At 42.6% G+C, this 27,500-nt stretch overlaps 1 protein-coding gene across 3 annotated transcripts in view; it reads right to left on the reverse strand.

Moving 5' to 3' along the window:
- Positions 1–27,500, reverse strand: part of LOC122809037 (torsin-1A-interacting protein 2-like) — a 773,156-nt gene that overhangs the window by 643,500 nt on the left and 102,156 nt on the right. For all 3 annotated transcript variants that reach the window (XM_044080245.1, XM_044080242.1, XM_044080244.1), the window contains exon 2: positions 16,762–16,821. In XM_044080245.1, the coding sequence (XP_043936180.1) occupies positions 16,762–16,821 (60 nt within the window). The remainder of the gene's footprint in view (positions 1–16,761; positions 16,822–27,500) is intronic.

The following is a 27,500-nucleotide window of genomic DNA, read 5'->3' on the forward strand; positions in this document are numbered from 1 at the left end:
GCCCCAGAGGCATATCCCTCTCAGGGTGGAACAGGTGTTTACCTTTGAGCATATGCATCAAATTTTCAGGGATTACAATGTTTCAGTAACGATATGTTGCCTAATATACCATCAATGTCATATTTATTACCCCATTTTGCTGCGTAACTCACAATTATGTGCTCTCTGCGATTGCATATTCTTCACGTCACCCGTCAAACGCGGATCACATGATCTGTTGCTTCGATAATCTCCCATATCCTCTACACGACTGCTACGTACCCTTCTGTCATAACACGCGGTGTCTCCTTCCCTGTATCCACTGTACCGTCTACAATCACTACTTACTCTGCCGTGTGTTCCCCTGACCTATGTTCAGATTTAACAGTATGTGGGTAGGTCTTCGACCCGATATCACTACTGTTAACAGAAACACAATGTAGTCTGGTCCCTGATCTACAATAGACACAAAAAGGCAGACACGCCTTACCTGGGCCTCCTGTTTAAGGCTGCACGTTTTCTTCTTGGGATCCAGTTTTCCGCTTTTCAGCCACAGATCAGACAGTAAACAGCCTCTTTACACACAATTCAGTCGGAGGTCTTTTCATTCAAGAAGAACCATTTATGCATATTCTCCAGCGTACATGTCTAACCAGCCATGCACTCTGACCTGTAGCTTACCAAGGAATTCCGGATTACAAGGATCACGATGTGAAATAAGTTGTTACAACCAGACTGTAGTTATCAGTAGGCTTTTCTAAGTGACAGCCGATAACACAGGAGGCTCGGGTTCGGAAAGATTTAGTAGTGTACACAGGCAGGCTAAATAATGTACAGTCCAAGTATGAGAGTTTTGTCTGACTCTATACAGTAAGCAGTTTCTTTATATAGTGTTTACAATCAGCTTTTGCCCACCTTACTGACGTGGTCGGTCACAGGGCATTTCCATCACTATGGTCCGCAATAGTCTATACATACGTGGGTGCTGGGCTCGTGCTTTTAAATTGTTTTCTCATGGGAATAACACAGCCTTGCAAGGCACCTTGTACATTACAGTATCCTTTTGTGACTGTAGCTGTTTCAAGGACCCTAGACTGTTACGATACAGTGGACAGTTAATTTCTTAATACGTTGCTTTGTCTCTCTGGTAGGGAGTTGTACTGCTATCTTCCATTGAGCTCACAAGGCCATCCTCCTCTGGGGAAGGAGTGCTGTTATGCATGTACATACATTTATTGTTCTGTAACCCAGCAAATAATTAATGATGACAGACATGAGCCTGCTGTCCTGCTTACTGCCAGGTTCAGAATTCCATCACAGTACAGCTTAGCTTCACCAATTACATGCAGGCTTAGTTCTACTGCCATATTGTACGGTACAATTCAATACATTATATAGTATTTAGAGTGTAAACTGGAACTTCATATGTGTTTCTATATATTTTACGAACAACATCCATCCAGCCATATGCATGTTGTTCCGTCCTTTACCTTGACCGTGTGTATTTGTCCATCCAGCCACGCTAATCTCCACATGTGATGTCCCAGTTTCCCCTTCTTTGCCTGTAGCACCCTGTTAGACGCCCTGTGTGGTAGGCACCTGTTCCGCTATATGTGATCGACTTCACTGCAAAGATAATCATCGATGCGGTGGTCCAACGACCCGACTTGTCCACGTGTACACTTATGTGCACCGTGTCGTATGCAAACCTAGATGGTTTGGACGGGTACATACTACATGCCGGATGTACACATTCTGCTGACACATTCACATGCAGCCATTTACATATCTGTACCTGCGGTGGGTTGGTGACATGTGGGTAATGATTTGCCAGCGTGGCATTGCCTAACACAAACTTCTTACCACAGTTCAGGTATGCACATTGTGTGTGGTTGTATAGCTGCACACGGATGCTAGCAGGTTTGGGTGCAGGGGTATACATGGGTGTGACTGACATGTACAATGAGGCTATTGTGTAGTACATCCTAATGCATGGGTTCTGCTTCTAGATATTACACTTCATCATACACCATCCAGTGTATGGAACAGAGACGTTGGTGGGTCTGGGATATGTTGCTATGCACATGTTTGCCTGTGTTTGAGGTATCTTGCTTCCTTACTGTTGTTATGTCAGCACAGCTACCCGGCTATGTACTGTCACTACTGCTTGTGACCATTATGGTTGGCACCTTTTCCAATGCCCATAGTGGGGCATGTTATGTGGACACTTCGAATTTGCAGGACTACACATACCCAGGGCTAGTGCAGTTGACAGAACTTCACTTGTTTGCCATACTATGAGCTTATTCTGTAAGCGCTTGGGTTCCTTATTTCTTTTCTTATGCCATGTCTGTGTTCCATATCGTAATGTATATGTTTTATGCTACTATTTACATATATATTGCGGGAATTTGCGTGGCAGGGGATCGGGGGTCATTTTCCATTTTACGATTGTTGCAGGGACACGACTGTCCAATCAGGGACTGTCCATGGCACATTGGGACAGCAGGTAACCCTGGTGACCATGCCCATGTCGCTGCTGGGGTTTCCACCTTTTCCATTTTCCGATCTGGGATATTTCGACTCACATCTGCCTTTACAGGCCGACACATACAAACGGTCACTATATAGCATAGAAATTCACTTGTTTGCCTAAATAATTTGCTTATTATTGTGGCAATTTCCTTGCTTATTCTGTTTATTGTGTCATTTAGGTATTTCTGTTACAGAAATAACCAATTCATGCTACCATTACATTACATACGGGATATCATTGTGTCCTACAATCGTAGCACATCAGCCATTTCTAATACGTTTTTCGGGACACAACTGTCCATGGAGAGACTGCCCCAACCAAAGTGGGACAGGTGGTGACCTTAGTCGCTGCTCCTATGTCGGTGCGGCGCGCTGACATGCGGCTGTACACCTTCTCTGAGTGTAAACACTGACAGTGCATTGCGGACGAGGCGGTCTTATGCGTATCCTTTGCTCCTTGGACGGGTACACTTATGCCTTCGTGGCTTCTATTTGCTTCTCCGTTAATTTGGAACGGGGACTATGTTGCATACTGTACGTGCGCTTTCATTCTGCACGGGACCTGGCTGCTGCCATTACTATTGTGGGCGGACCGTGGCTGTCAGCACATTAGGTTGCTCACCTCATGCCGGCTTAGACACGCCTCCAGACGCATCCTACCTGGGCTCGCTCACGTACACTACGCACGTGTCTGTGATTCCGGTGCACTCTCATTAATATGTATATGGCGCTACTGCGCCGGATATTCCATGCACCGCCGGCGCAGGCCTTACGCCGGCCTTGCGCCGAGCTTCATGAATCCCGGGGATTGTCAATTATTCAATCAATTAGCAAGTAAATCAGTGCATTGTTGAACTAATTAATCAAAATAACGCTGATATATTTGCGTTCAATAAAAAGGCTTAAATATACTGTTTTGAAATACTTTCAATACAAGTGACTCATCATAATCTAAAATCTCATAAGTACATAGTAGTCAATATCATATATTATACCTATAATTAATACCAATGAACCTCTACAAATGGTTAAGGAAGTCATGCCCATATTTGGAAAGTAAACAATTCAGGATGCTTATTATTGCTCGCCGCATTTTAAATTCAACAGAACAAAACGAAATAAATGCTTTTCGTTTATTACATCAGTCATAGAATTTAAAATACCAAGTGTCATTGCGACATTTTAAAACATGATGTGTTTATAATCTCAAAACAATCTATTACCAAAAATATGTACCAAATAATAACTAATTATATTACAACTAAAAAATAAAAGCCTAAGCTAAAAGGCTAAAGGGCTGGCAAGAAATTAAAACTAAATAGCTATAATGATTAGTGAGTGCATGCAAGCACAAAGACTATGTTTCATTAACTCTATCAAGCCCTATAGCTGAAAAAAGAACATTGACTTTCTAAGCAGCCCAAAAGTTCATTTAGATATAGACGATGTTCCAGAAAAAATATTATTACAATATAAGTATAATAAAATACATCAAATAACACAAACTCTATATGTAAAAAACCCCAGGATGATATCCAAGGCAAAGCTAATAATGACAAAATTAGTCTATCAATATTGTGAAATTATGTATGACTGCGTATATATATGAACTAATGATATGTGATGACTGCAGCAGGGTAACACGAACATCTTGTATTAGACAAATGGGAAACAGAATTTGTATATAATGCTCTGAGCTGCTATAGCTCAAAAGTAACTTTTTTCAAAAGATTTGTGGATGATATGTTTTTTTTTTTTATCTGGGAAGGTGAAAATGATGAGCTAACAGATTATATTGAATATATAAATAGTACAAATTTTCTGTATTTTTCTATGACTACCTCACCACACAACATCCAATTTTTGGATATAGATTTAGTTAAACATGGAGATAAGATGTAGACATCAGGACACAGGAAAATGGTGCATAAAAATAAATATCTTCATCATACTAGCATGCATGCTCCCCATATATTTAAAGGGATTGTCAAGGGACAATATACACTTATTTGTAAGTTGAACACTAAAAAAAATGTACTCACAGATGGATGCCATCACAGATGAATTCAAGGAGAGAGGTTACTATGAAAAACTATTACATATTATAAGGGAAGAGATTATGACTGTAAGAGACTTAAAAATTCCACCCCACTTTAGTGATAGAAATATTATTAATGATAATATTAGACAAAGAACAAATGAAAATGTACTTTACCACATATGACAGATGTGCTGACGGTATGAAAAATACAATCTCTAGAAACTGGAGCATTCTGAGAAGTGCTCTGAAGTTAGTAGATATAATTCCAGATAAACCTAGTTTTTCTTATCATAATTGTATGAATCTGAAACAATTGCTATGCTTTAAAGACATTAAATGCAGCAACAATAGTCAACTTACCAGAAAAAAAGGTACTTTTCCTTGTTTTAATTGTAGTTGTTGTTTATCTATTAATATAGTGACTGCAATTTTACACATCCTGTTACTGGGAAAACTGTTCTGCTACATGTAAAATCTCCAACATAGCATACCTGGCAGCGTGCCAAGCTTGTCCTAGTTTTTATGTAGGTAAATCTACTAGACATCTCAGGGACAAAATAATAAGAGCACAAATTGGATATCAGAAGGAATAACAAATTCATTGGCAAAACATATCAATGAGAATAACTTTAGACACAACTTTACATTTAGAGTTTTGATCGTTGTCTAAAAGAATATGAGAGGAGGTGATACGAATAATAAACTTCAACTAAAATATAGGAGTGGATTTTGTTATTACAGGCACACATTTAGTCAGGATTTAATAAAATGGTCATATTAAAACATGTACTGAAGGACAGGGTGCCTCACTTAAAGTAGCTTATTTTACTATAAACTTTACTACAACCTACTAACATGTAGATTCCTTATTATACATAATCATGACATATGAAATTAATACGTTCAGGTGTGTACATACACACATATATTTATTTTTTTATATACATGTATATATATTGTGGAGGCAGCATGCTGTATGCACTTTGCTTGTATTTTAAATATGCAACCGATTCATAGGTTGATACTAGGCTATCTGCCCTAGGGCATTTATAAGCCTAGCCAGAGTGTGTTTGGCTTTCGCCACCTTTTTAGATTAGTTGACGGTGCCTCTGTACAGTAGGTCACAGAAGGTAGCCCTTTTAAGGTTAGTTTACTGTATCTCTGTCAAGCAGGGACACAGAAGAGATCCCGGGGGTAAACTTACAATCTCCCATCCACTCATCAAGATTTCTCTTGAAGAGGGTCAGTGAGGGGCTGTGCCTAACATGGATTGGGATTTTGTTCCAGAGTGAGGGGAGCCTCTGGGATATGAATCTGTCCCTCCAGCATGTCCTATTTATTTCTGTGCTAACGTTCAAGTCCCTGGAGCGTGTAGCTCTAAGGGATTTGGATTTCCTGAGGTGAAGCATGTCCATTAATTCTGGGTTGGACATGGCTTTATACGTCAGACACAGATCGCCTCTGAGTAGGCGGTACACAACTGAGTAGAGCTGGAGTTTCTTTAGCCGAACTGCATAGGGCACCTGTTTGAGCCCCTTGTTACTCTTGGTGAGGTACTTTCGGGGTCTTTCCAGTTGTTGCAGGTGTCAGGTAAGGTACATCCCAAATGGGGCATTGTATTCAATTATGGGCCTGATAAGTGATGAGTAGAGGGGCACAATGACCTCTCTTGATCTAGATGTGAACCCTTTCGTGATAAGGTGGGCTATATAGAAGGTCTTTCTAACCACTTTGGCAACGTGATTGTCAAAGGAGATTGCTATCTACTTGGGTCCCCAAGTCCCTAATTACTTCTTCCGTACTTAATGGATTACCACCTATGTGGTAATTTGTGGGCACTTTGCTTTTCCCAAAGGGGATGACTATGCACTTTTTGGCATTTAGCTTTAGGCCACGGCTCTGGCACCAGTTATCCGTCTCTGTGAAACCCTTTTGGAGGATGCTTGTGTCAGCCGGAGAGTCGATTACGGCACCCAGTTTGCAGTCATCTGCAAAATTGGTCAGCCATAGTCCACCCGTGTTAGCCTGTACCTCGGAGAAATATATACCGAACACAAGAGGTCCCAGGACTGAGCCTTGTGGGATGCCACTTGTAACTGGTTTAGAGTCTGACATGGCACGTGCTATTCTGACCATGTGGGTTCTATCCCTGAGCCAGTTTGCAACCCATCTTGTGACATAGGGGTTGACATTTAAGCTGGTGAGCTTATTTATGATGCCCGAGTGGGGTATTGTGTCGAAGGCTTTTGCGAGGTCCAGGTAGGCTGTGTGGACTACCTTCCCTTCATCTTTGGCTTTGGTAACTGTTTCAAAGAAGTCGACCAGGTTCAAGAGGCAAGATCTGCCCTTAAAGTCGAATTGGGTAGGATCCAGTGTCTGGAGGTTCCCAATGTCTTTGTTTATGATTTCCATGAGGATACGCTCCATAGCTTTGCAGACCAAGCTAGTCAGGCTTATAGGGCGATAGTTTCCAGGGTCTGTTGTGGCACCACCTTTGTGGAGTGGGACCACTGTTGCTGTACGCCATTCCTTGGGTACATATCCTGTAGTAAGGCTGAGATTGAACAGTGACTTTATAGGAGGGTTTAGTTCTTCTTGGCGCTCGTGTAAGACGCAGCCCGGGACACCGTCTGGTCCCACTGATGCTGTGTTTTTTTGCTTTGGAGAGGGCAGCTCTCACCTGTGCATCTGTGACTTCAGGAAGGCTACACTCTGTTGGGATAGACATTTGCTCTTTTGGGGGGGGGAAGAAGTTTGCACTGAACCTTTGTGGCAGGATGTTGGCAATGTCTGTTGGTTCAGTGTATTTCTTGTCATTTTGCACTAACTGAGAGCATTATCTGGGAGTTGCCTCCCAGGTTTCTGACATAACTAAAGAAGGTCTTGTGATTATGTTTAGTGTCTTGTGCAATTTTTCTTTCGAAGTTGGCCTTAGATGATTTTATGAGGGATCGTAGTTTCTTGCTAGTACTGATCCCTTTTTGGGATTTTGCTCTATCATGTAGTAGCTTTCTCCTTCTGTTGTATAGCTTATTTATGACCAGGGTCCATCAGACAGGTCTCCTGCCTTTGGAGGAGTGAGTCTTGGTTTTATTTGGGATAGCATGCTCCATGCATTCCTGTAGGTGTCCATAGAATGCTTTTGTAAAGGATTCTGCATTTTGTGCCGTATTTTCCACTGGCCCGGGGGCTTTGAAGGATTCCACCTCGGTTTTGAGAAGTGTGAAGTTTGTTTTTGAGAAGTTCTTCACCGTGGTTTCCTTGGCTAGGGGTGGGGATGGAATATGGATGTCCAGTGAGATTAGTTTATGGTCTGATCTTACCAATGAGGGGTATACTTCTGGTGTGGAACATAGAGACCCCATGTTGGTGATGACCAGATCCAATACTTTTTCCCCTCTTGTGGGAGTGGTGACCAGTTGTTCCATAGCATTTGAGTTTATAAATTCTAGGAACCACTGGGCGAGGGTGTTTGGGCTTGAGAAGTTTTCCCAATCGATGTTTGGGTAGTTGAAGTCACCCAATATAATAGTGTTTGGAGAGACCTTCATATTCTCCAGTGTTCTCAGGAAAGCCAAGTGGGGTCCCTGAGTTTGGGAGGGTGGTCTGTAGCAGGCTACAAACTGAAAGGCAGTTTTACCCACTGTTAGTTGCACATGGATGGTCTCCGATGCTTCGTGCAGTGCCACTAACCTGGAGGTGTGGGTATCTGATAAATATGGATACTCCCCTTCCTTTTGTGGTTCGGTCCGAGTTTTGGGGCCGGAAAGCATGCTATGAAGTATACCCTGTTAATGCAGGGGTGCTCTCGGGAGCCTTGAACCAGGTTTCTGTTACTGCACAGATATCGATATTCTCTATACTGAGGAGACTCTCGAGTGCGTGCATCTTGAGGTTTAGACTTCTGGCGTTGAGCAGCATTACCCTTAGTTTTTTTTCTTTGTGTTGTCTATGGAGGTGGGTTTGCCTTTTGAGCCTTGCCTAAAAAAGGCACTATGGGGGAGGCAAGAGCCTTTGCCAGTATTCGAAAACCCAGGGGTGACAGGTGCAAGCCGTCCCTAGCAAAACAACGTGGCTTGTCGAGCATGTCATACCCGGCTGACACACACTGGATCCCCTTTGAATGACACCAATACTTTAGCCAATTGTTAAAATTGATCATTTTGTCTTTATACTGTGGCATCATTCTTGGTGAGGGTAAGATGCTACTCAAGGTCAGGGTCATACTGGCCTGGGCTACATGATCAAAGAGCTCCTCTATGTCTTTTTTCATGTAGTCCAGGGAGGTACGTCTCAGGTCATTCACACCAGCATGGACAATGACTGAGTCATATTTGTACTTGCTTTGGAGTGTCCTGAGTGCTTGTGTTATGTGGCTGATCCTGGCACCCGACAGGCAGCTTACAGTGACCTTCTCCTTGTTCAGCCTGGTGAGTGGGACGTCAGTGTGTCTGACAATAGAGTCACCTATTAAAAGTGTATTAGGTGTGTTGTTTAACCTTAAGGGCTGTGACTGTGTGGCACACTGACTTTGTGACTGACTTTGTGAGCTATGTGCTACGTGGGTATTGTTTCGTGGCAGGCATTGCTTGGATGTCTGCTTTGGAGGTCTCTGCTGCTTAGGCAGATTTTTATTTAGAGCCTCCGAGTATGTTTTTATGTGTTTGGTTTGCTGATGCGATAGGTCTATGTGAGACTGAATTTGTGGTGTGTGTGGTTACCTTCTCCTCCTGACAGGCTGTGCCAGTATTGGGTTGAGCGAGCTTAGCCTCCAGTTTGGCTATATAGTTGCATCTCTCACATATATTTGAGCTTGTTGGGAGGAGGAGAGGGTGGTCTGTATACATAAGGCAGTTGTAACATTGCCTCAAGATTCCCAGATTCACCAGCTGGACTGGAGAGTAAAACCAAAACTGACCTTTGGACATGCCTGAATAATATAGGGAACTACTTATTGACTGATCAGAAAGAACCAATAGGGAGCAAGTGCTTAAAAGGAGTATAAGAGGATGTAGTGCTTTAAGTTTATTAGTGTTTACCTATGAGATTACTTATACGAGCAAGTGCAGGGCTTTAGAATGAAAATAGAGAGTGCTTATTTTGGGACTTACAGCAGTTCTAAGGGAAAAAGTGAAGAGCAGACTTTGTGGAGCCGGGAATAATTTAAACCTGTTTAAGCGGCGCAGCCAGACGCTGCTCTGTGCGCAAGACCACGCAAACAGAGAGTTGCAGGGTTTTAAGAGAGAGAGATCAAGGCGTTTGGAATTGACCCAAAATGGCCAATAAAACTACAGCTTCTAGGCAGTAACCACTCCTACAGGGACGGGCAGGCTGCTCAGTGTTAACCACTGCCACTGGTGAACACAGACTTCCCTTTAGCCCAAGCAAGCACTGGCCTCCAAGAAACTTACAAACAGTTCTGTATTAGCAGCTGTATTAGCACTCTAACATCTACATTTATGGTAGGTACAAAACTGTACCATGTTCATCGTGCATACAGCTGCAGTAATCACACATGGGTAGAGTCCCAAAGCTATGCACAGGGTGGTAGGTACTAGGAGGAACTGGGTTGAGCCAGAATGCCCTGCAAAACAGCAGTGGCAAAGCCTGCTCTTGTTCTGGAATATAAAGGCAGGTGGTAGTGTTTTGTGAAGGTATGTACAGAACTCCAAGTGGCTGCCTCCAAAATATCTTTGGTAGGAACTCCTCTGAGGAAGGCTGTATAGGTAGCTGTGGCCCTGGTGGAGTGTGATCTGATACCTCCTGTAGGAACAGATTTCCCATGATAGGAATAACAAAACCGTATGCAGTGGCCTATCCACTTTGAAATGGTCTGTTTTGTAACTGGCTTCCCTTGAGCCCCTACAGCATAGGACAGAGTTGTTCCGATTTCCTGAAGGGCTTTGTTCTGTCCAAATAATAACGTAGCTGCCTATGGATGTCTAAAGAGTGTAGCAGCCTTTCCCCTTTGTTTTGAGGATTGGGGTAAAAGGTAGGTAGGTGTATGGCTTGATTTAAAGCTACCCTGGATACCACCTTAGGCATAAATGATGGGTTGGTACAAAGGGAAACCCTGTCCTGATGGAAAATGAGAAAGGGCTGCACCGCCATGAGGGCCTGTAGTTCAGAAACCCTACGAGCTGAAGTGATAGCCAGAAGGAAGGCTGCTTTCCAGGACAAATATTGCAAATCTGTTGAGGCAGCTGGTTCAAAAGGAGGCAATGTTAATTTTTCTAGTATGTAATTAAGATCCCAGGCTGGTATTGGTTGCTTCCTTGGTGGTCTTATATTCTTAGCCCCTCTGAGGAACTGTCGTAAGAGTGGGTGAGAAAATAAAGGCGGATCCGTGTTGAATTCTGCAGAAAATGGCTGAGGCATGGATTTTTATGGAAGAAAATGAAAGTCCACTGTTCAGCAGCTCAGCTAGATACTGTAATACCTGAGGCAAGTTCAGTTTTCTAGGGTCCTGGCCTCTTTTCTCATTCCAAGAGCAAAACCGCTTCCATTTTGCGGAGTAAGCTTTTCTAGTAGATGGCCTTCTGGCCTCCAAAATGACATCCTGCACCTCCTTGGAGAGTAGGGTCTGTTGTGGTGTTAAGGAATTTTCCATGCAGCGAGACTGAGTGTTTTCAGCTGACTGAGTTTTGTAGTTGTGCTGAGTCAGCAGAAGAGGCATTAGAGGCAGGGACCAGGGAGGAGTATGTGTTAGGCTCCTCAGGAGTGGGTACCAGTGTTGTCTTGGCCAATCTGGAGCAATCAGTATCATCTTCGGTTTGTCTGTTCTTGCTTTCAAAAGCACCTTGGGCAGAAGAGGCAGAGGTGGGAATGCGTAAACTGTCCATGCTGTCCAACTGAATGAAAGGGCGTCCACTCTCCAGGCCTTTGGATGAGGGGTCCTCGAACAAAACTTTTCCAATTGATGATTCCTGTGGGAGGCAAAAAGATCTATGTCTGGCCTCCCCCACGCTTGGATTATTTCTGTAACTTCCATTTGTGTGGATCTGTCGTATTTCTGCTTAGATTGTCTGCCAGTGTGTTTTCCAATCCTGGCAAGTACTGTGCTTGTAGTTCGATTTGCCTTTCCAGAGCCAAGTTCCAAGGAGTCCTGGCTAGTCTGCACAAAGGGTATGAATGTGTTCCTCCTTGTTTGTTTATGTACCACATTAGTGGTGTTGTCTGTTCTTATCAGTAATTGTTCTGGATGCAGGAAGTCCTTGAAAGCTGTAATTGCATTTATTCCTGCTAGCATTTCTTTTTGATTGATGTGAAGGTGCTTTTCCTTTTGGGACCATTTGCCCTGAATGCACCTGTCCGTCATGTGCGCCCCCCAGGCGTAATCTGAGGCATCTGTGGTGATTACTTGCTTTGCTTGAGGCTTGCAGAATGGGAGGCCTGCGTTTGCTTGACATGCTTGGGCCCACCATAGAAATTCCTTTTGCAAACATGGAATTATTGGTATTATTGTTTCCAAACTGTGACTGTGTTGAGACCATAGGTTTTTTAGGTACCATTGAAGTTTCCTCATATGCAGCTTTGCACATGGGATTAAGAGAATGCAAGATGCCATGAATCCCAGAGCCTGCAGGATTTTCCTTGCAGTAAGCCTTTGCTAGTATTTTGAAGTACTGAGATAGTTGCCCCTGTTTTTCTGGCGTAAGGTAGGCCATCTGGGTGTTTGTGTCCAAGTTGGTACCCAGGAAAGTTATTTTCTGAGATGGTGTTAGCCTTGATTTCTCTTTGTTGATTGTATATCCCAGAGAAAGCAGTAACCGTGTCACATATGCCAGATGTTCCAGAAGTATGTGTTTGCTGTCCACTTGGATCAGGCAGTCGTCCAGATAAGGGTAAATTTGTATCTCTTGAAGTCTGCAGTAGGCAATCACTGATGCCAGGCACTTTGTGAATACTCTGGGCGCAGTAGATAAGCCAAAGGGCAATGCAGAGAACTGATAGTGGATTGAACCTGCAAGAAATCTGAGGTATCTTCTGCAGCTTTGTCTGATTGGGACATGCAGGTATGCCTCCTTGAGGTCCAATGTTACCAGCCAAAACTCCTTGCCCAGCATGGGAAGAAGCTGCTGTAATGTGAGCATCTTGAATTTTGGTACGAGTAGAAATGTGTTTAGGATGGATAAGTCCAAAATGGGTCTCCAGTCGGTTCCTTTCCTTGGTACCAGAAAAAGTCTTGAATAAAAGCCTTGACCTTGTTGGTGAATAGGTACCTCTTGAATAGTTCTCATGCTTATGAGCTTTGAAATTTGCAGTTGTGCCTCTGCCCTTTGATTTTGTGGCAGGTTTGGCATGCCTCTCATTTTTGGAAGAGTGTGAAATTGAAAATGTAGCCTCTGTTTATAATGTCCAGGATCCATTTGTCTGTTGTGACAATATGCCAATTGCTTGCAAATAATGCTAGTTTCCCTCCCAAAGGAGCTGCCAGCTGAGACATGCTTGGCATGGAAATGAGGGAGTCATTGGGTTTGCTTCCTGTATTGTTGTGCACTGTCTTCGCCACCTCTTGGTGCTGGAGTTTGCCATTGTCGGCCTCTATATGATCCTTGTGATTGCCCTCTGCCCCTTGTGCGTCTGTATCTACCTCTTTGGGGCTTGTCAGCGGCTGGAAAGGACCAGTTTTTTGAAGGCCAATTTCTGCTGAAACGTGGTGGTTGGACCTGTAAGAAAGCTTTGACAGTTTGCATAGATTTGGCTTTTTCTTCCATTTTCCGTAGTATCTCCTCAGCATTAGTACCAAACACATCCTTTTGTAAAGGAGCATCTAGAAGTTTAGCTTTCACATGATCAGGCAAATTTTGTTCCCCAAGCCAGGCATGTCTGCGAATGACTGATCCTGTAGCAGCCGCTCTACTTGAGGCCTCTAGGGCATCATAACCACATTGTAAGGTGCGTTTACCCACTTGCTCTGCACTATGCATCATATCCTGTAACTCCTTTAAATCTGGTTGTTCAGGTTGAGACATTTTGTTCCTTAATTGTGATAACAGGAACTGTTGATATTTAAGCATACGAAACGGACAATTTAAGGCCCTCATGGCTAGGGTGGCAGAGGTATATACCTTTTTACCCCACCTTTCTAAAGATCTTGATTCCCTTTCTGCAGGAAGTGGATTCTTGGCAGTGGAGGCCTTCAATCCCTTGGGGCCTTGTGAAATGGTTTCAGGGTCAGCATTATGGCTTTTGAAGAGAAATTGGCGAGAGCTGGGTACTCTGTAATACCTATCAGGTTTGACTGGTGCAGGAGGCAGAGAATCCGGGTTAAGACAAGCCTCCGAATAGACATCATCCGGTATGTCCAAAACAGGGGGTATAGCCAGAGGTCTGTGTTGAGGTAACAAAAGAAATTCCCCAAGTCTTTTCTTGGAATCTGAAAAGTCTTGGCCTTCCCAATGGAAGTGTTCCCTCAAGGTGTGCAAGGTTTCCCCAAATGAAAAATCCTCAGGAGGAGATACAGAAGGAATGGACTGTTCTGCATCCGAATCCTCAAAAGGAGTGTAAGAGTGTTCCTCTGCATCAGAATGTTTTTTGGACAAAACGGTAGTCGGAGTGTCCGACGACATTTTATAATCAAAAGCTTTACCAAAGTAGTGCTGGGCGAACTCCGCCCGACGCTTAATAGTGCGTTTATTGAAGGTAGCGCAAAAGCGACAGCCCGAGACGTCGTGGTCTGGGCCCAAACAAGGTATGCAGAGGGAATGGAAATCCTTATGCGGTATTTGCTTCCCACAAGAAATACAATTATTAACTTTTTCTGACATCGGTCTTCGGTCTGAGGCAAGAAAAGTTTCCCCAACGGGGTACTTAACTTTAATGAAGACTTCGGTTTCCAAAATATTCGTAATTCAGGAGCTGGCCGACCGGCACTTGCGAACTGCTTCTGCTTCGGGCACCGCGCGGCAAAAAAGACTGAAGAACGTGGCGTCGGGCGTGTCTTATATACTCTGGCCTCACTGACGTCAGAAGAGAAAGCGACGACAACCGATGCCGGACCAAGACTTTGGAATTCGGCCAACCGAGGGACCGCCTGACGGCAGAAAACCCATCTGTGATTACTGCAGCTGTATGCACGATGAACATCAGCAAATGTGTAACTGAACTTTCTTAAATTTCAGAAAGTGGGGAAAAAGCAATATTTTTTTTGTTTTTTTTTTTGTTTTAGTTTAAAGGTTGCAGAGATACACAAGTAGCAAAATAGTCAGAACAGTGCAAATGATTTTATTGACTGTGCTTAACTGAATAATTTGAATTATTCATTGTATTTTATAATTAAGTGTGGAAGTGACTTATTGTTTCCTCTTGCACTGAGGAAGGGTTGTTTAACCTGAAAGCTTTGCTCTTTTACGAATACATTTTGTTCCATCTGTTTTTCTCTGTCATTACTTTCTTCACAGACCTCCAAGTATGTATACATGGTCACTACAGCTTGCCTAGGGGTACACACACAGTTAAGAACAAAATGCTGGATGACATTACTGTGACAGCTTGATGATGAGGAAAAGTGAAAACAAAAATCAAATGTGTATACAGTTGGCTGCATTTGGAGTAGGAGTAAAGGAGGCATGTTCCTATTCAACAGGTCAAAATATGTTAATGCGTTCTGTTTGTTTTTTCAGTTTCAGCCAAGCCTGACATAGTAGTATACAGAAGGCGGCTTTTTTGCGGGGTAAAGGTGAAGAAAAATGCTGTAACCATCTGGCAGCAGTCTTAATACCGCAGAGATGCACAGAAGGTGAGAATTTATTTTGTGGGGGAGTATGGAGGTAAGCAATATTCACAGACACGATTTGTGCATTCTCATAACCATCTGTTTTCCCATCTTTTTGCGAACCATTCTGGACACAACTTTAAGGCTGAATTTCTTTACTTACCAGACCATCACTGTTCAAAATGTTGGGGAAGAAAAAAAAAAAAAAAAAAAAAAAAAAAACACATGGATTCTGAGGACACAGCAGCTCCAAGACCATAACTTAAAGTACTTATTCCACAGTTACTACACAGTTACTATAGTGCAATCTTGGTCAGTTAGGATATATTGAACAGATGCAGAAAAAAAACAGTACAGCTGAAGAGTAAGACAGTATTTGTTTTCTTAGTCACGATTCTTTTTCACATCATCACTGGTTGATGAAAAGGTGATTAAACAATTAAACATTTAAACACCTCACCGCATCTAAACACCACAGGGATACCATGACAGCTACTCATTCTACAGTTATTACAGCGCACTCTTGAGCAGTTAAAGTGTGTTGAAAGGATGCAAGAGAAAGCTGAAAAAAAAGATTACAAAAAGTAAATTGGAAGGTGTGGGGTGGGCCAGGATGGATGGAACAAGGAGGGGACTGTGAAATGTGTGCATAGAGGGGAGCAGTGGGCAACAGAAGGCCCCATTAAGCCCTTCAAAGGCTGGCCCTATATACCAGATCATGTACCAATAAAAGTAAAGATAAAGATACATAGCAACGATATAAAAGTACTACAATGGCACCTGCAAATGACAGAGGGAGTACTGTGACAAGGATTCACATGATAGCTACCAGAAGCAGCAGGGTTAAGACCATACAAATATACCCTTATGCTGGGATGCCAATGACAACATAATCCACTGCCATGGCAGTCGATATGATGGCTCTTCAGAGCCCACCCTCTCTCCCCCTCTCTCTCTGGGAACACCCAGGATGAGGGAAGGGCAACTGAGTGGGGCTAACAGGGAAGAATTGATAGCTGGCAATGACAACAAAAAATTTAGAAGTACATCTTTTATTTAATTTACTTGCATTTTGTTAACCGGGAAAGTCCATTGGGCCAAAATGACTCAGTTTTCAATGGAGGCCCAGGGAAAAAAGCTCCATATATAATTATTACACAGCCATCAACAACAAAGTTATGCACAATACACTTTTCAAAACTACTAAAAACACAGTAATATAGAAGACAGCGAGATAACTGATGGCTATTACTAAGATGATGATGGCTATTACTAAGATGATGTTGTTATTCTATCTCCCAAGCAAGTTGACATATGTGTAAGACTATCAAAATTAAAAATGGTCAGCAAAGTAAAGTGCACGTTTTACTTTAACATTTAGATCATCTCCTTCAGCCTGCCCTTGCCAGATGAATGCATTAAATATCTTTGTGAAAAAAAAACAACACACAAAAACATTCATAGTAAACATGTCTGCAGAAGTGCATACCTTTGGATGCATTTTTGATGGGCGCTCTTGAAAATACATTTGATCCAGAAGAACCACCACCTTCAAAAACCAAACAAAAATAAAACGCTGTTAAGTAATGAGATAATACAGTTTAAGATAATAAAAAGCATTTTATTTCAACATGCACAAGGAACAAATACCCTGAAGATTAAGAAACATGCAAGGTCTACAGCTGTCTGCATAACATGTCCTAGTGGATTCGAATGCAGCTTCTACAACATCAAAAGCAGTTCAAATAAAAACAGCACTAAACTTGCAAAGAACCAAAATTTACAGCTTTAAAATAGAAAAAATTAAATGAAAAATTTTAAAGTAATTATTCCATCTTCTTTCTACAAATTAAACCTGCTGCAGAACCAGAGCATACATGTGTCCTACCAACGTATAACAAGCGAGTTCAGAACAGAATGCAGTAAAATGAAGCACTAGCAGGCCTGTGTTATGTACAGATAAGCTCAGATGAACAAAGGTCAGAGGACTGATGTGTCCCAGCAGTGACATGAAACATTTGGGATAAAAAAAGCAGATAACAGCCTTACATGGCTGTGCAGTCTGTCCACCGACTTTAACAAATACCTCACATGCAAAAGGAAAGCAAAGATACTAGACTTCAATCACAGTTAAGCCACTATTGAAAAGCACAGTTTGAAATTTGGAAATACTGACCCTGACAGAAGGGCAGAGAAATAGAAGAAAAAAACTAAAACAAGCAATGGCAAGTACTACTATAGCCTATGGGGAAAGGACAGAACCAGGACAGCCCTGAAAAATGGGATAGAGGCCATCACAGCCAATAAAGACCCAATGAAAAACACCATCATGGGGACCAGGGGTCACTTCTGGCTACTGCTGAAATGACAGCAGCCATTCATTCCCACGGTGTGTGGAAACGTTTATTGTCAACATATATAATGTTTCTACATCTATCTATAGTTACACACAGACACACACGATGGCTATCCACAGGTAACAATAGTTAAATGCATATAACAGGAGGTAACGAAAGCAGGGACTGTACAACAATCCAAACAAATAAGTGGCATGATTCTCTTACTGCGCTGGTGGTGCTGCGATAGCGTTGTCGCCTCACAGTTAGACGTTGCCCGTTCGATTCTCAGTTAGAGCGTCTTGTGTGTGGTGACATGCGTGAATGGGCGTTCCTTCGTTGAAGGTTGTGCATTAGGCCCGGCAAGCCAGCACGTAAAAATCTACTGCCAATCATTACCGGACAGGAGTTCTGCTGTGGCGACTCCTAACCAGGAAAAGCCGAAAGACACAAACAAACATTCTCTTATCTTTGCACAGCAGACACTCAAAAATGAAGTGGTTTCCACCTTGTATTTGAATGTCACCCTGTAATGTGTGACAGGATATGACTGAACAATCTAGTGCCCACATTTCTTCAGATTTTTTTTTTCTTCAACATATTGGGGTCAATGGTCCGAGTACAGGGGCTTCCAAAACATGGAAAGCCCAATTTTTCAGACATGGATTAAAAAACAAATGCAAAAATGCTAGGTCTGTTGCAGCTTTAATGTTGCCACACAAAGTTACCACCACAGAAGATTGGTGGGAAACATGAAGGGGTTTAAAAACCTCAACACTTCAGCTGGTTAAATTTTTAGCACTTCCCCCACTCTAATTCTGACCACAGCTTAAACGGAGTGGGGGGGGGGGTGATTAACAAAAGCAGTTACATAGTATTCGGACATCAGAAAGATACTTAACATGATTTTTTTCCCCTCACTTCTAGAGTATAATCACAGTCTCTATACACCATATAAATTATGATGGGAGGGAGTTAATTATGGATAATTATACAATTCCTCCCTATTAATATTCTAAAATGTGCACACTGATTGGCTAGCACAACCAGTGTGCCCATTGTAAATCACACAAAACCAACGGAAAAGGTCCAGTCGCCCAGACTTTTTTCCGTTGGTATAAACTGCCCCCAAATCTTTTTTTTGTACAATAGAGAGAGAAAACGGAGCAAAGGAGACTTTCCTTTCTTCATTGCTTCCGTTTCAAAGCTTTGATGTACTGGGTATGCAAGTTCCATATGCATGCGCAGTACATCAAAAGCAGAATCGGTATACCACAACTGGCGGAAGAACAGGAATCCGCCGTTATACAAAGACATTATTTAAGAAAAGTAAAGTTTTTTTTCTTAAATAATGTCATTGTATAATAGCAATAACAGACTCCGTTGTCGTTAGAGATTGAAGATTTACACACTGTTGGCTTTGTTTAATCACTCAGGCATCGCCCTCGTGATTAAACCACACTAACCGTGGGTAAATCTTCAATATAAACACACCATGTCATTGGTTACTGCTTAAACATTAACTACTAAATATCCCGTTGATTTTATGATTCAAAAATGAGTAAAACAGAACTGGTACATAGCTTTAATAAAAATAAAATACTCAATCCTCAAACTAGGGGTGTAGCGGTGCCCAATTTTATCTGCCTCATTAACTCTCTTTTCTAGCAAAGAATTCAAACATCCCCATTAAACTTTCTTCAACATTATCTACTACAAAAATATTAACATTTTACAATCTAGTGTGTTTATACAAGGCATGAGCTATATATATATATATATATATATATATATATATATATATATATATATATATATACACACACACACACACACACACACACACACACACACACACACACACATATACACACACACACACATATATATACATTTATTATATATAAATAAATATATATATATATATATATATATATATATATATATATATATATATCAGAAGGTCAAATGGCTGAAATCTCAAAATGCATATGACTGAAGCCATATGCTTGAATTTCAGAAACCCTACCTTCTGAAAGGGGGGAGGGGGCGAAACAAAATATTGTTTCTGCAGGGGGGGGGCAAGCCCGCCTGCACCCCCACACCCCCTGCAACTTATTTATTCCAACTCCGAGATCGCACTACAGCGCCTCAAGGGAAATCTCCCATTCTGCATTGTATTCCGATCACCATTCAGAAGGTCGAGCTTCTGCAATTTCGAGCATATGGTCTTGACCATATGCATTTCGAGATTTCAGCCGTTCGACCTTCTGAAGGGAAACATATTACAACTGCCTTATGTATACAGACCACCCTCTCCTCCTCCCAACAAGCTCAAATATATGTGAGAGATGCAACTATATAGCTATACTGGAGGCTGAGCTCTCTCAACCCAGTACTGGCGCAGTCAGGAGGAGAAGGTAACCACACAAACCACAAATCCAGTCTCACATAGACCTATTGCAACCACAAACCAAACACACAAAAACATACTCTGAGGCTCGAAATAAAAATCTGCCCAAGCAGCAGAGACCTCCAAAGCAGACATCCACGCAACCGCTACCCCACAACAATACTGATGTATCACACAGTTCACAAAGTCAGTGTGCCACACAGTCACAGCCCTCAAGGCTAAACAACACACCTAATACAATTGTAATAGGTGACTATTGTCAGACACACTGACGTCCCATTCACCAGGCTGAACAAGGTCACTGTAAGCTGTCGGGTGCCAGGATCCGCCACATAACACAAGCACTCAGGTCACTCCAAAGCAAGTACAAATATGTCTCTGTCACTGTCCATGCTGGTGTGAATAATCTGAGACGTACCTCCCTGGACTACATGAAGAGAGACAGAGGAGCTCTCTGATCATTTAGCCCAGGTCGGTATGACCCTGACCTTGAGTAGCATCTTACCCTCACCAAGAATGATGCCACAGTATAAAGACAAAATGATCAATGTTAACAATTGGCTAAAGTATTGGTGTCATTCAAAGGGGATCCAGTGTCCGTCAGCCTGGGATGACATGCTCGACAAGCCATGTTGCTTCACTAGGGACGGCTTGCACCTGTCACCCCTGGGCTTTCAAATACTGGCTAAGGCTCTTGCCACCCCCATAGTGCCTTTTTTAGGCAAGGCTCAAAAGACAAATCCACCTCCATAGACAACACAAGGAAACAGAAACGAAGGGTAATGCTGCTCAACGCCAGAAGTCTAAACCTCAAGATGCACGCATTCGAGGCTCTCCTCAGTATGGAGAATATAGATATCTGTGCAGTAACAGAAACCTGATTCAAGGCTCCCGAGAACACACCAGCACTACCAGGTTATACCTCATACCATGCTTTTCGACCCCAAAACTCGGACCGAAATACAAAAGGAGGGGGAATATCCATATTCAAAGATACCCACATCTCCAGGTTAGTGGCACTGCACGAAGCATCGGAGATCATCCATGTGCAACTAACAGTGGGCAAAACTGCCTTTCAGTTTGTAGCCTGCTACAGACCACCTTCCCAAACTCAGGAATCCCACTCGGCTTTCCTGAGAACACTGGAGAATATGAAAGTCTCTCCAAACACCATCATATTGGGTGACTTCAACTACCCAAACAGACAGGGAGCACTACTCAAGCCCAAACACCCTCGCCCAACGGTTCCTAGAATTTATAAACTCAAATGGCATGGAACAACTGGTCACCACTCCCACAAGAGGGGAAAACATATTGGACCTGATCATCACCAACATGGGGATTCTATGTTCCATACCAGAGGTATACCCCTCATTGGTAAGATCTAACCATAAATTAATCTCACTGGACACCCATATCCGGTCCCCACCCCCAGCCAAGGAAAAGGAAACCATGGTGAAGAACTTCTCAAAAAGCAAACTTCACACTTCTCAAAACCGAGGTGGAATCCTTCAAAGCCCCCGGGCCAGTGGAAAATATGACCCAAACCGCAGAAACCCCAGCCATAAATAAGCTATACAACAGGAGGATAAAGCAACTACATGAAAATCCCAAAAAGGGAAGGCATCTCTCAAGGCAACCTCAACACTTCAGCTGGTTAAATTTTTAGCACTTCCCCCACTCTAATTCTGACCACAGCTTAAACGGAGTGGGGGGGGGGGTGATTAACAAAAGCAGTTACATAGTATTCGGACATCAGAAAGATACTTAACATGATTTTTTTCCCCTCACTTCTAGAGTATAATCACAGTCTCTATACACCATATAAATTATGATGGGAGGGAGTTAATTATGGATAATTATACAATTCCTCCCTATTAATATTCTAAAATGTGCACACTGATTGGCTAGCACAACCAGTGTGCCCATTGTAAATCACACAATAAACCAACGGAAAAAGGTCCAGTCGCCCAGACTTTTTTCCGTTGGTATAAACTGCCCCCAAATCTTTTTTTTGTACAATAGAGAGAGAAAACGGAGCAAAGGAGACTTTCCTTTCTTCATTGCTTCCGTTTCAAAGCTTTGATGTACTGGGTATGCAAGTTCCATATGCATGCGCAGTACATCAAAAAGCAGAATCGGTATACCACAACTGGCGGAAGAACAGGAATCCGCCGTTATACAAAGACATTATTTAAGAAAAGTAAAGTTTTTTTTCTTAAATAATGTCATTGTATAATAGCAATAACAGACTCCGTTGTCGTTGTGGTAGATTGAAGATTTACACACTGTTGGCTTTGTTTAATCACTCAGGCATCGCCCTCGTGATTAAACCACACTAACCGTGGGTAAATCTTCAATATAAACCACACTAACCGTGGGTAAATCTTCAATATAAACACACCATGTCATTGGTTACTGCTTAAACATTAACTACTAAATATCCCGTTGATTTTATGATTCAAAAATGAGTAAAACAGAACTGGTACATAGCTTTAATAAAAATAAAATACTCAATCCTCAAACTAGGGGTGTAGCGGTGCCCAATTTTATCTGCCTCATTAACTCTCTTTTCTAGCAAAGAATTCAAACATCCCCATTAAACTTTCTTCAACATTATCTACTACAAAAATATTAACATTTTACAATCTAGTGTGTTTATACAAGGCATGAGCTATATATATATATATATATATATATATATATATATATATATATATATATATACACACACACACACACACACACACACACACATATACATATACACACACACACATATATATATATTTATTATATATATATATATATATATATATATATATATATATATATATATATATATATATATATATATATCAGAAGGTCAAATGGCTGAAATCTCAAAATGCATATGACGGAAGCCATATGCTTGAATTTCAGAAACCCTACCTTCTGAAAGGGGGGAGGGGGCGAAACAAAATATTGTTTCTGCAGGGGGGGGGGGGCAAGCCCGCCTGCACCCCCACACCCCCTGCAACTTATTTATTCCAACTCCGAGATCGCACTACAGCGCCTCAAGGGAAATCTCCCATTCTGCATTGTATTCCGATCACCATTCAGAAGGTCGAGCTTCTGCAATTTCGAGCATATGGTCTTGACCATATGCATTTCGAGATTTCAGCCGTTCGACCTTCTGAAGGGAAACATATTACAACTGCCTTATGTATACAGACCACCCTCTCCTCCTCCCAACAAGCTCAAATATATGTGAGAGATGCAACTATATAGCTATACTGGAGGCTGAGCTCTCTCAACCCAGTACTGGCGCAGTCAGGAGGAGAAGGTAACCACACAAACCACAAATCCAGTCTCACATAGACCTATTGCAACCACAAACCAAACACACAAAAACATACTCTGAGGCTCGAAATAAAAATCTGCCCAAGCAGCAGAGACCTCCAAAGCAGACATCCACGCAACCGCTACCCCACAACAATACTGATGTATCACACAGTTCACAAAGTCAGTGTGCCACACAGTCACAGCCCTCAAGGCTAAACAACACACCTAATACAATTGTAATAGGTGACTATTGTCAGACACACTGACGTCCCATTCACCAGGCTGAACAAGGTCACTGTAAGCTGTCGGGTGCCAGGATCCGCCACATAACACAAGCACTCAGGTCACTCCAAAGCAAGTACAAATATGTCTCTGTCACTGTCCATGCTGGTGTGAATAATCTGAGACGTACCTCCCTGGACTACATGGAGAGACAGAGGAGCTCTCTGATCATTTAGCCCAGGTCGGTATGACCCTGACCTTGAGTAGCATCTTACCCTCACCAAGAATGATGCCACAGTATAAAGACAAAATGATCAATGTTAACAATTGGCTAAAGTATTGGTGTCATTCAAAGGGGATCCAGTGTCCGTCAGCCTGGGATGACATGCTCGACAAGCCATGTTGCTTCGCTAGGGACGGCTTGCACCTGTCACCCCTGGGCTTTCAAATACTGGCTAAGGCTCTTGCCACCCCCATAGTGCCTTTTTTAGGCAAGGCTCAAAAGACAAATCCACCTCCATAGACAACACAAGGAAACAGAAACGAAGGGTAATGCTGCTCAACGCCAGAAGTCTAAACCTCAAGATGCACGCATTCGAGGCTCTCCTCAGTATGGAGAATATAGATATCTGTGCAGTAACAGAAACCTGATTCAAGGCTCCCGAGAACACACCAGCACTACCAGGTTATACCTCATACCATGCTTTTCGACCCCAAAACTCGGACCGAAATACAAAAGGAGGGGGAATATCCATATTCAAAGATACCCACATCTCCAGGTTAGTGGCACTGCACGAAGCATCGGAGATCATCCATGTGCAACTAACAGTGGGCAAAACTGCCTTTCAGTTTGTAGCCTGCTACAGACCACCTTCCCAAACTCAGGAATCCCACTCGGCTTTCCTGAGAACACTGGAGAATATGAAAGTCTCTCCAAACACCATCATATTGGGTGACTTCAACTACCCAAACAGACAGGGAGCACTACTCAAGCCCAAACACCCTCGCCCAACGGTTCCTAGAATTTATAAACTCAAATGGCATGGAACAACTGGTCACCACTCCCACAAGAGGGGAAAACATATTGGACCTGATCATCACCAACATGGGGATTCTATGTTCCATACCAGAGGTATACCCCTCATTGGTAAGATCTAACCATAAATTAATCTCACTGGACACCCATATCCGGTCCCCACCCCCAGCCAAGGAAAAGGAAACCATGGTGAAGAACTTCTCAAAAAGCAAACTTCACACTTCTCAAAACCGAGGTGGAATCCTTCAAAGCCCCCGGGCCAGTGGAAAATATGACCCAAACCGCAGAAACCCCAGCCATAAATAAGCTATACAACAGGAGGATAAAGCAACTACATGAAAATCCCAAAAAGGGAAGGCATCTCTGATCAGTACTAGCAAGAAACTACGATCCCTCATAAAATCATCTAAGGCCAGCTTCGAAAGAAACATTGCACAATACACTAAAGATAATCACAAGACCTTCTTTTAGTTATGTCAGGAACCTGGGTGGCAACTCCCAGATATGCTCTGAGTTAGTGCAAAATGACAAAAAAATACACTGAACCCACAGACATTGCCAACATCCTGGCAGACAGGTTCAGTGCAAACTTCTTCCCCCCCTTCCCCCCCCAAAAGAGCAAATGTCTATACCAGAGTGTAGCCTCCCTGACATCACAGATGCACAGGTGAGAGCTGCCCTCTCCAAAGCAAAAAACACAGCATCAATGGGACCGGACGGTGTCCTGGGCTGCGTCTTACACGAGCTCCAAGAAGAACTGAACCCTCACAAAGTCACTGTTCAATCTCAGCCTTACTACAGGGTATGTACCCAAGGAATGGCATACAGCAACAGTGGTCCCACTCCACAAAAGTGGTGCCACAACGGACCCCGGAAACTATCGCCCTATAAGTCTGACTAGCCTGGTCTGCAAAGCTATGGAGCGTATCATCATGGAACTCAAAGATATTGGGATCCTCCAAATACTGGATCCTACCCAATTCGGCTTTGTTAAGGGCAGATCTTGCCTCTTGAACCTGGTCGACTTCTTTGAAACAGTCAGCAAGGCCATAGATGAAGGGGAGGTAGTCCACACAGCCTACCTGGACCTCGCAAAAGCCTTCGACACAATACCCCACTCGGGCATCATAAATAAGCTCACCAGCTTAAATATCAACCCCTATATGTCACAAGATGGGTTGCAAACTGGCTCAAGGATAGAACCAACATGGTCAAAATTGCAGGTGCCATGTCAGACTCTAAACCAGTTACAAGTGGCGTCCCACAAGGCTCAGTCCTGGGACCTCTCTTGTTCGGTATATATTTCTCTGAGGTACAGGCTAACATGGGAGGACTACGGCTGACCAAGTTCGCAGAGGACTGCAAACTGGGTGCCATAATCGACACGCCGACTGACACAAGCATCCTTCAAAAGGGTCTCACAGAAACGGATAACTGGTGCCAGAGCCATGGCCTAAAGCTAAATGCCAAAAAGTGCATAGTCATCCCCTTTGGGAAAAACAAAGTGCCCACAAATTACCACATAGGTCGTAATCCATTAAGTATGGCAGAAGTAATTAGGGATTTGGGGATCCAAGTAGATAGCAATCTCTCCTTTGACAATCACGTTGCCAAAGTTGTTAGAAAGACCTTCTATATAGCCCACCTCATCACGAAAAGGCTCGCATCTAGATCAAGAGAGGTCATTGTGTCCCTCTACTCATCAATCATCAGGCCCATAACTGAATACAATGCCCCAATTGGGATGTACCTTACCAGATACCTGCAGCAACTTGAAAGACCCCAAAAGTACCTCACCAAGAGGATCAAGGGACTCAAAACAGATGCCCTACACAGTTAGGCTAAAGAAACACCAGCTCTACTCAGTTGCTTACAGCCTACTCAGAGGCGATCTGTGCCAGACGTATAAAGTCATGTCCAAACCAGAATTAATGGACATGCTCCACCTCAGGAAATCCAAATCCCTTAGAGCTACACGTTCCAGGGACTTAACCTCAGCACAGAAATACATTGGACATGCTGGAGGGACAGATTCATATCCCAGAGGCTCCCCTCACTCTGGAACAAAATCCCAATCCATGTTAGGCAGAGCCCCTCAATGACCCTCAAAGAGAAATCTTGATGAGTGGATGGGAGATTGTAGGTTTACTCCTGGAATCTCTTTTGTGTCCCTACTAGACAGAGGCACAGTAAACTAACCTTAAAAGGGCTATCTTCTGTGACCTACTATATACAGAGGCACAGTCAACTAATCCAAAAGGGTGGCTAAAGCCAAATACACTCTGGCTAGGCTTATAAATGCCCTAGGGCATATAGCCTAGTATCAACCTATGAACCTATACACACACAAGCACACACATATACACACACACACCACACATCTATATACTACTTCAGTGAATGTGCACTTCAACAAAACTGTACTTTCAATAAAGTATAGTCGCCGGATCGGCTAAACCAAAAAAAAAAAAAAATCCCCTGCACCCCCACCCCCCACTTTAATATTCTCCCTCAGAGATTGCACTACAGTGGGGAAAAGGGAATATTCCTTATCCCCACTGTACCACAATCTCAGCACTAGATTGCTTAGTTGTAAATCAGGGGGTATCCTAGGGAATTTATTAATGTTATTAGAACTGAGGTAGAAAAGGGAAGAGAAAATAAATTTAAACCTAATGTGGCTTTTTTATTTGTATGTAGAATAAAGGGAAGATATTATCCAGTTCGTGCTTGCAGTCTCCGTAATCACAGCATTTCTTCTGATTTTAGTTGTAAATCAACACTAAATGATGTACAACTAAGAAAACATGCAAACTGCATGTTCTTTTGTTTTTTTTTATTTTTATCTTCACACGAAAGTGCATTTTTAACAAAATGCAGTTTTGCGCAAGTGCACT

The sequence above is a fragment of the Protopterus annectens genome, chromosome 8.part0, assembly GCF_019279795.1.
Source record: "Protopterus annectens isolate FY-2018-M chromosome 8.part0, PAN1.0, whole genome shotgun sequence".
Classification (NCBI taxonomy): domain Eukaryota; kingdom Metazoa; phylum Chordata; order Ceratodontiformes; family Protopteridae; genus Protopterus; species Protopterus annectens.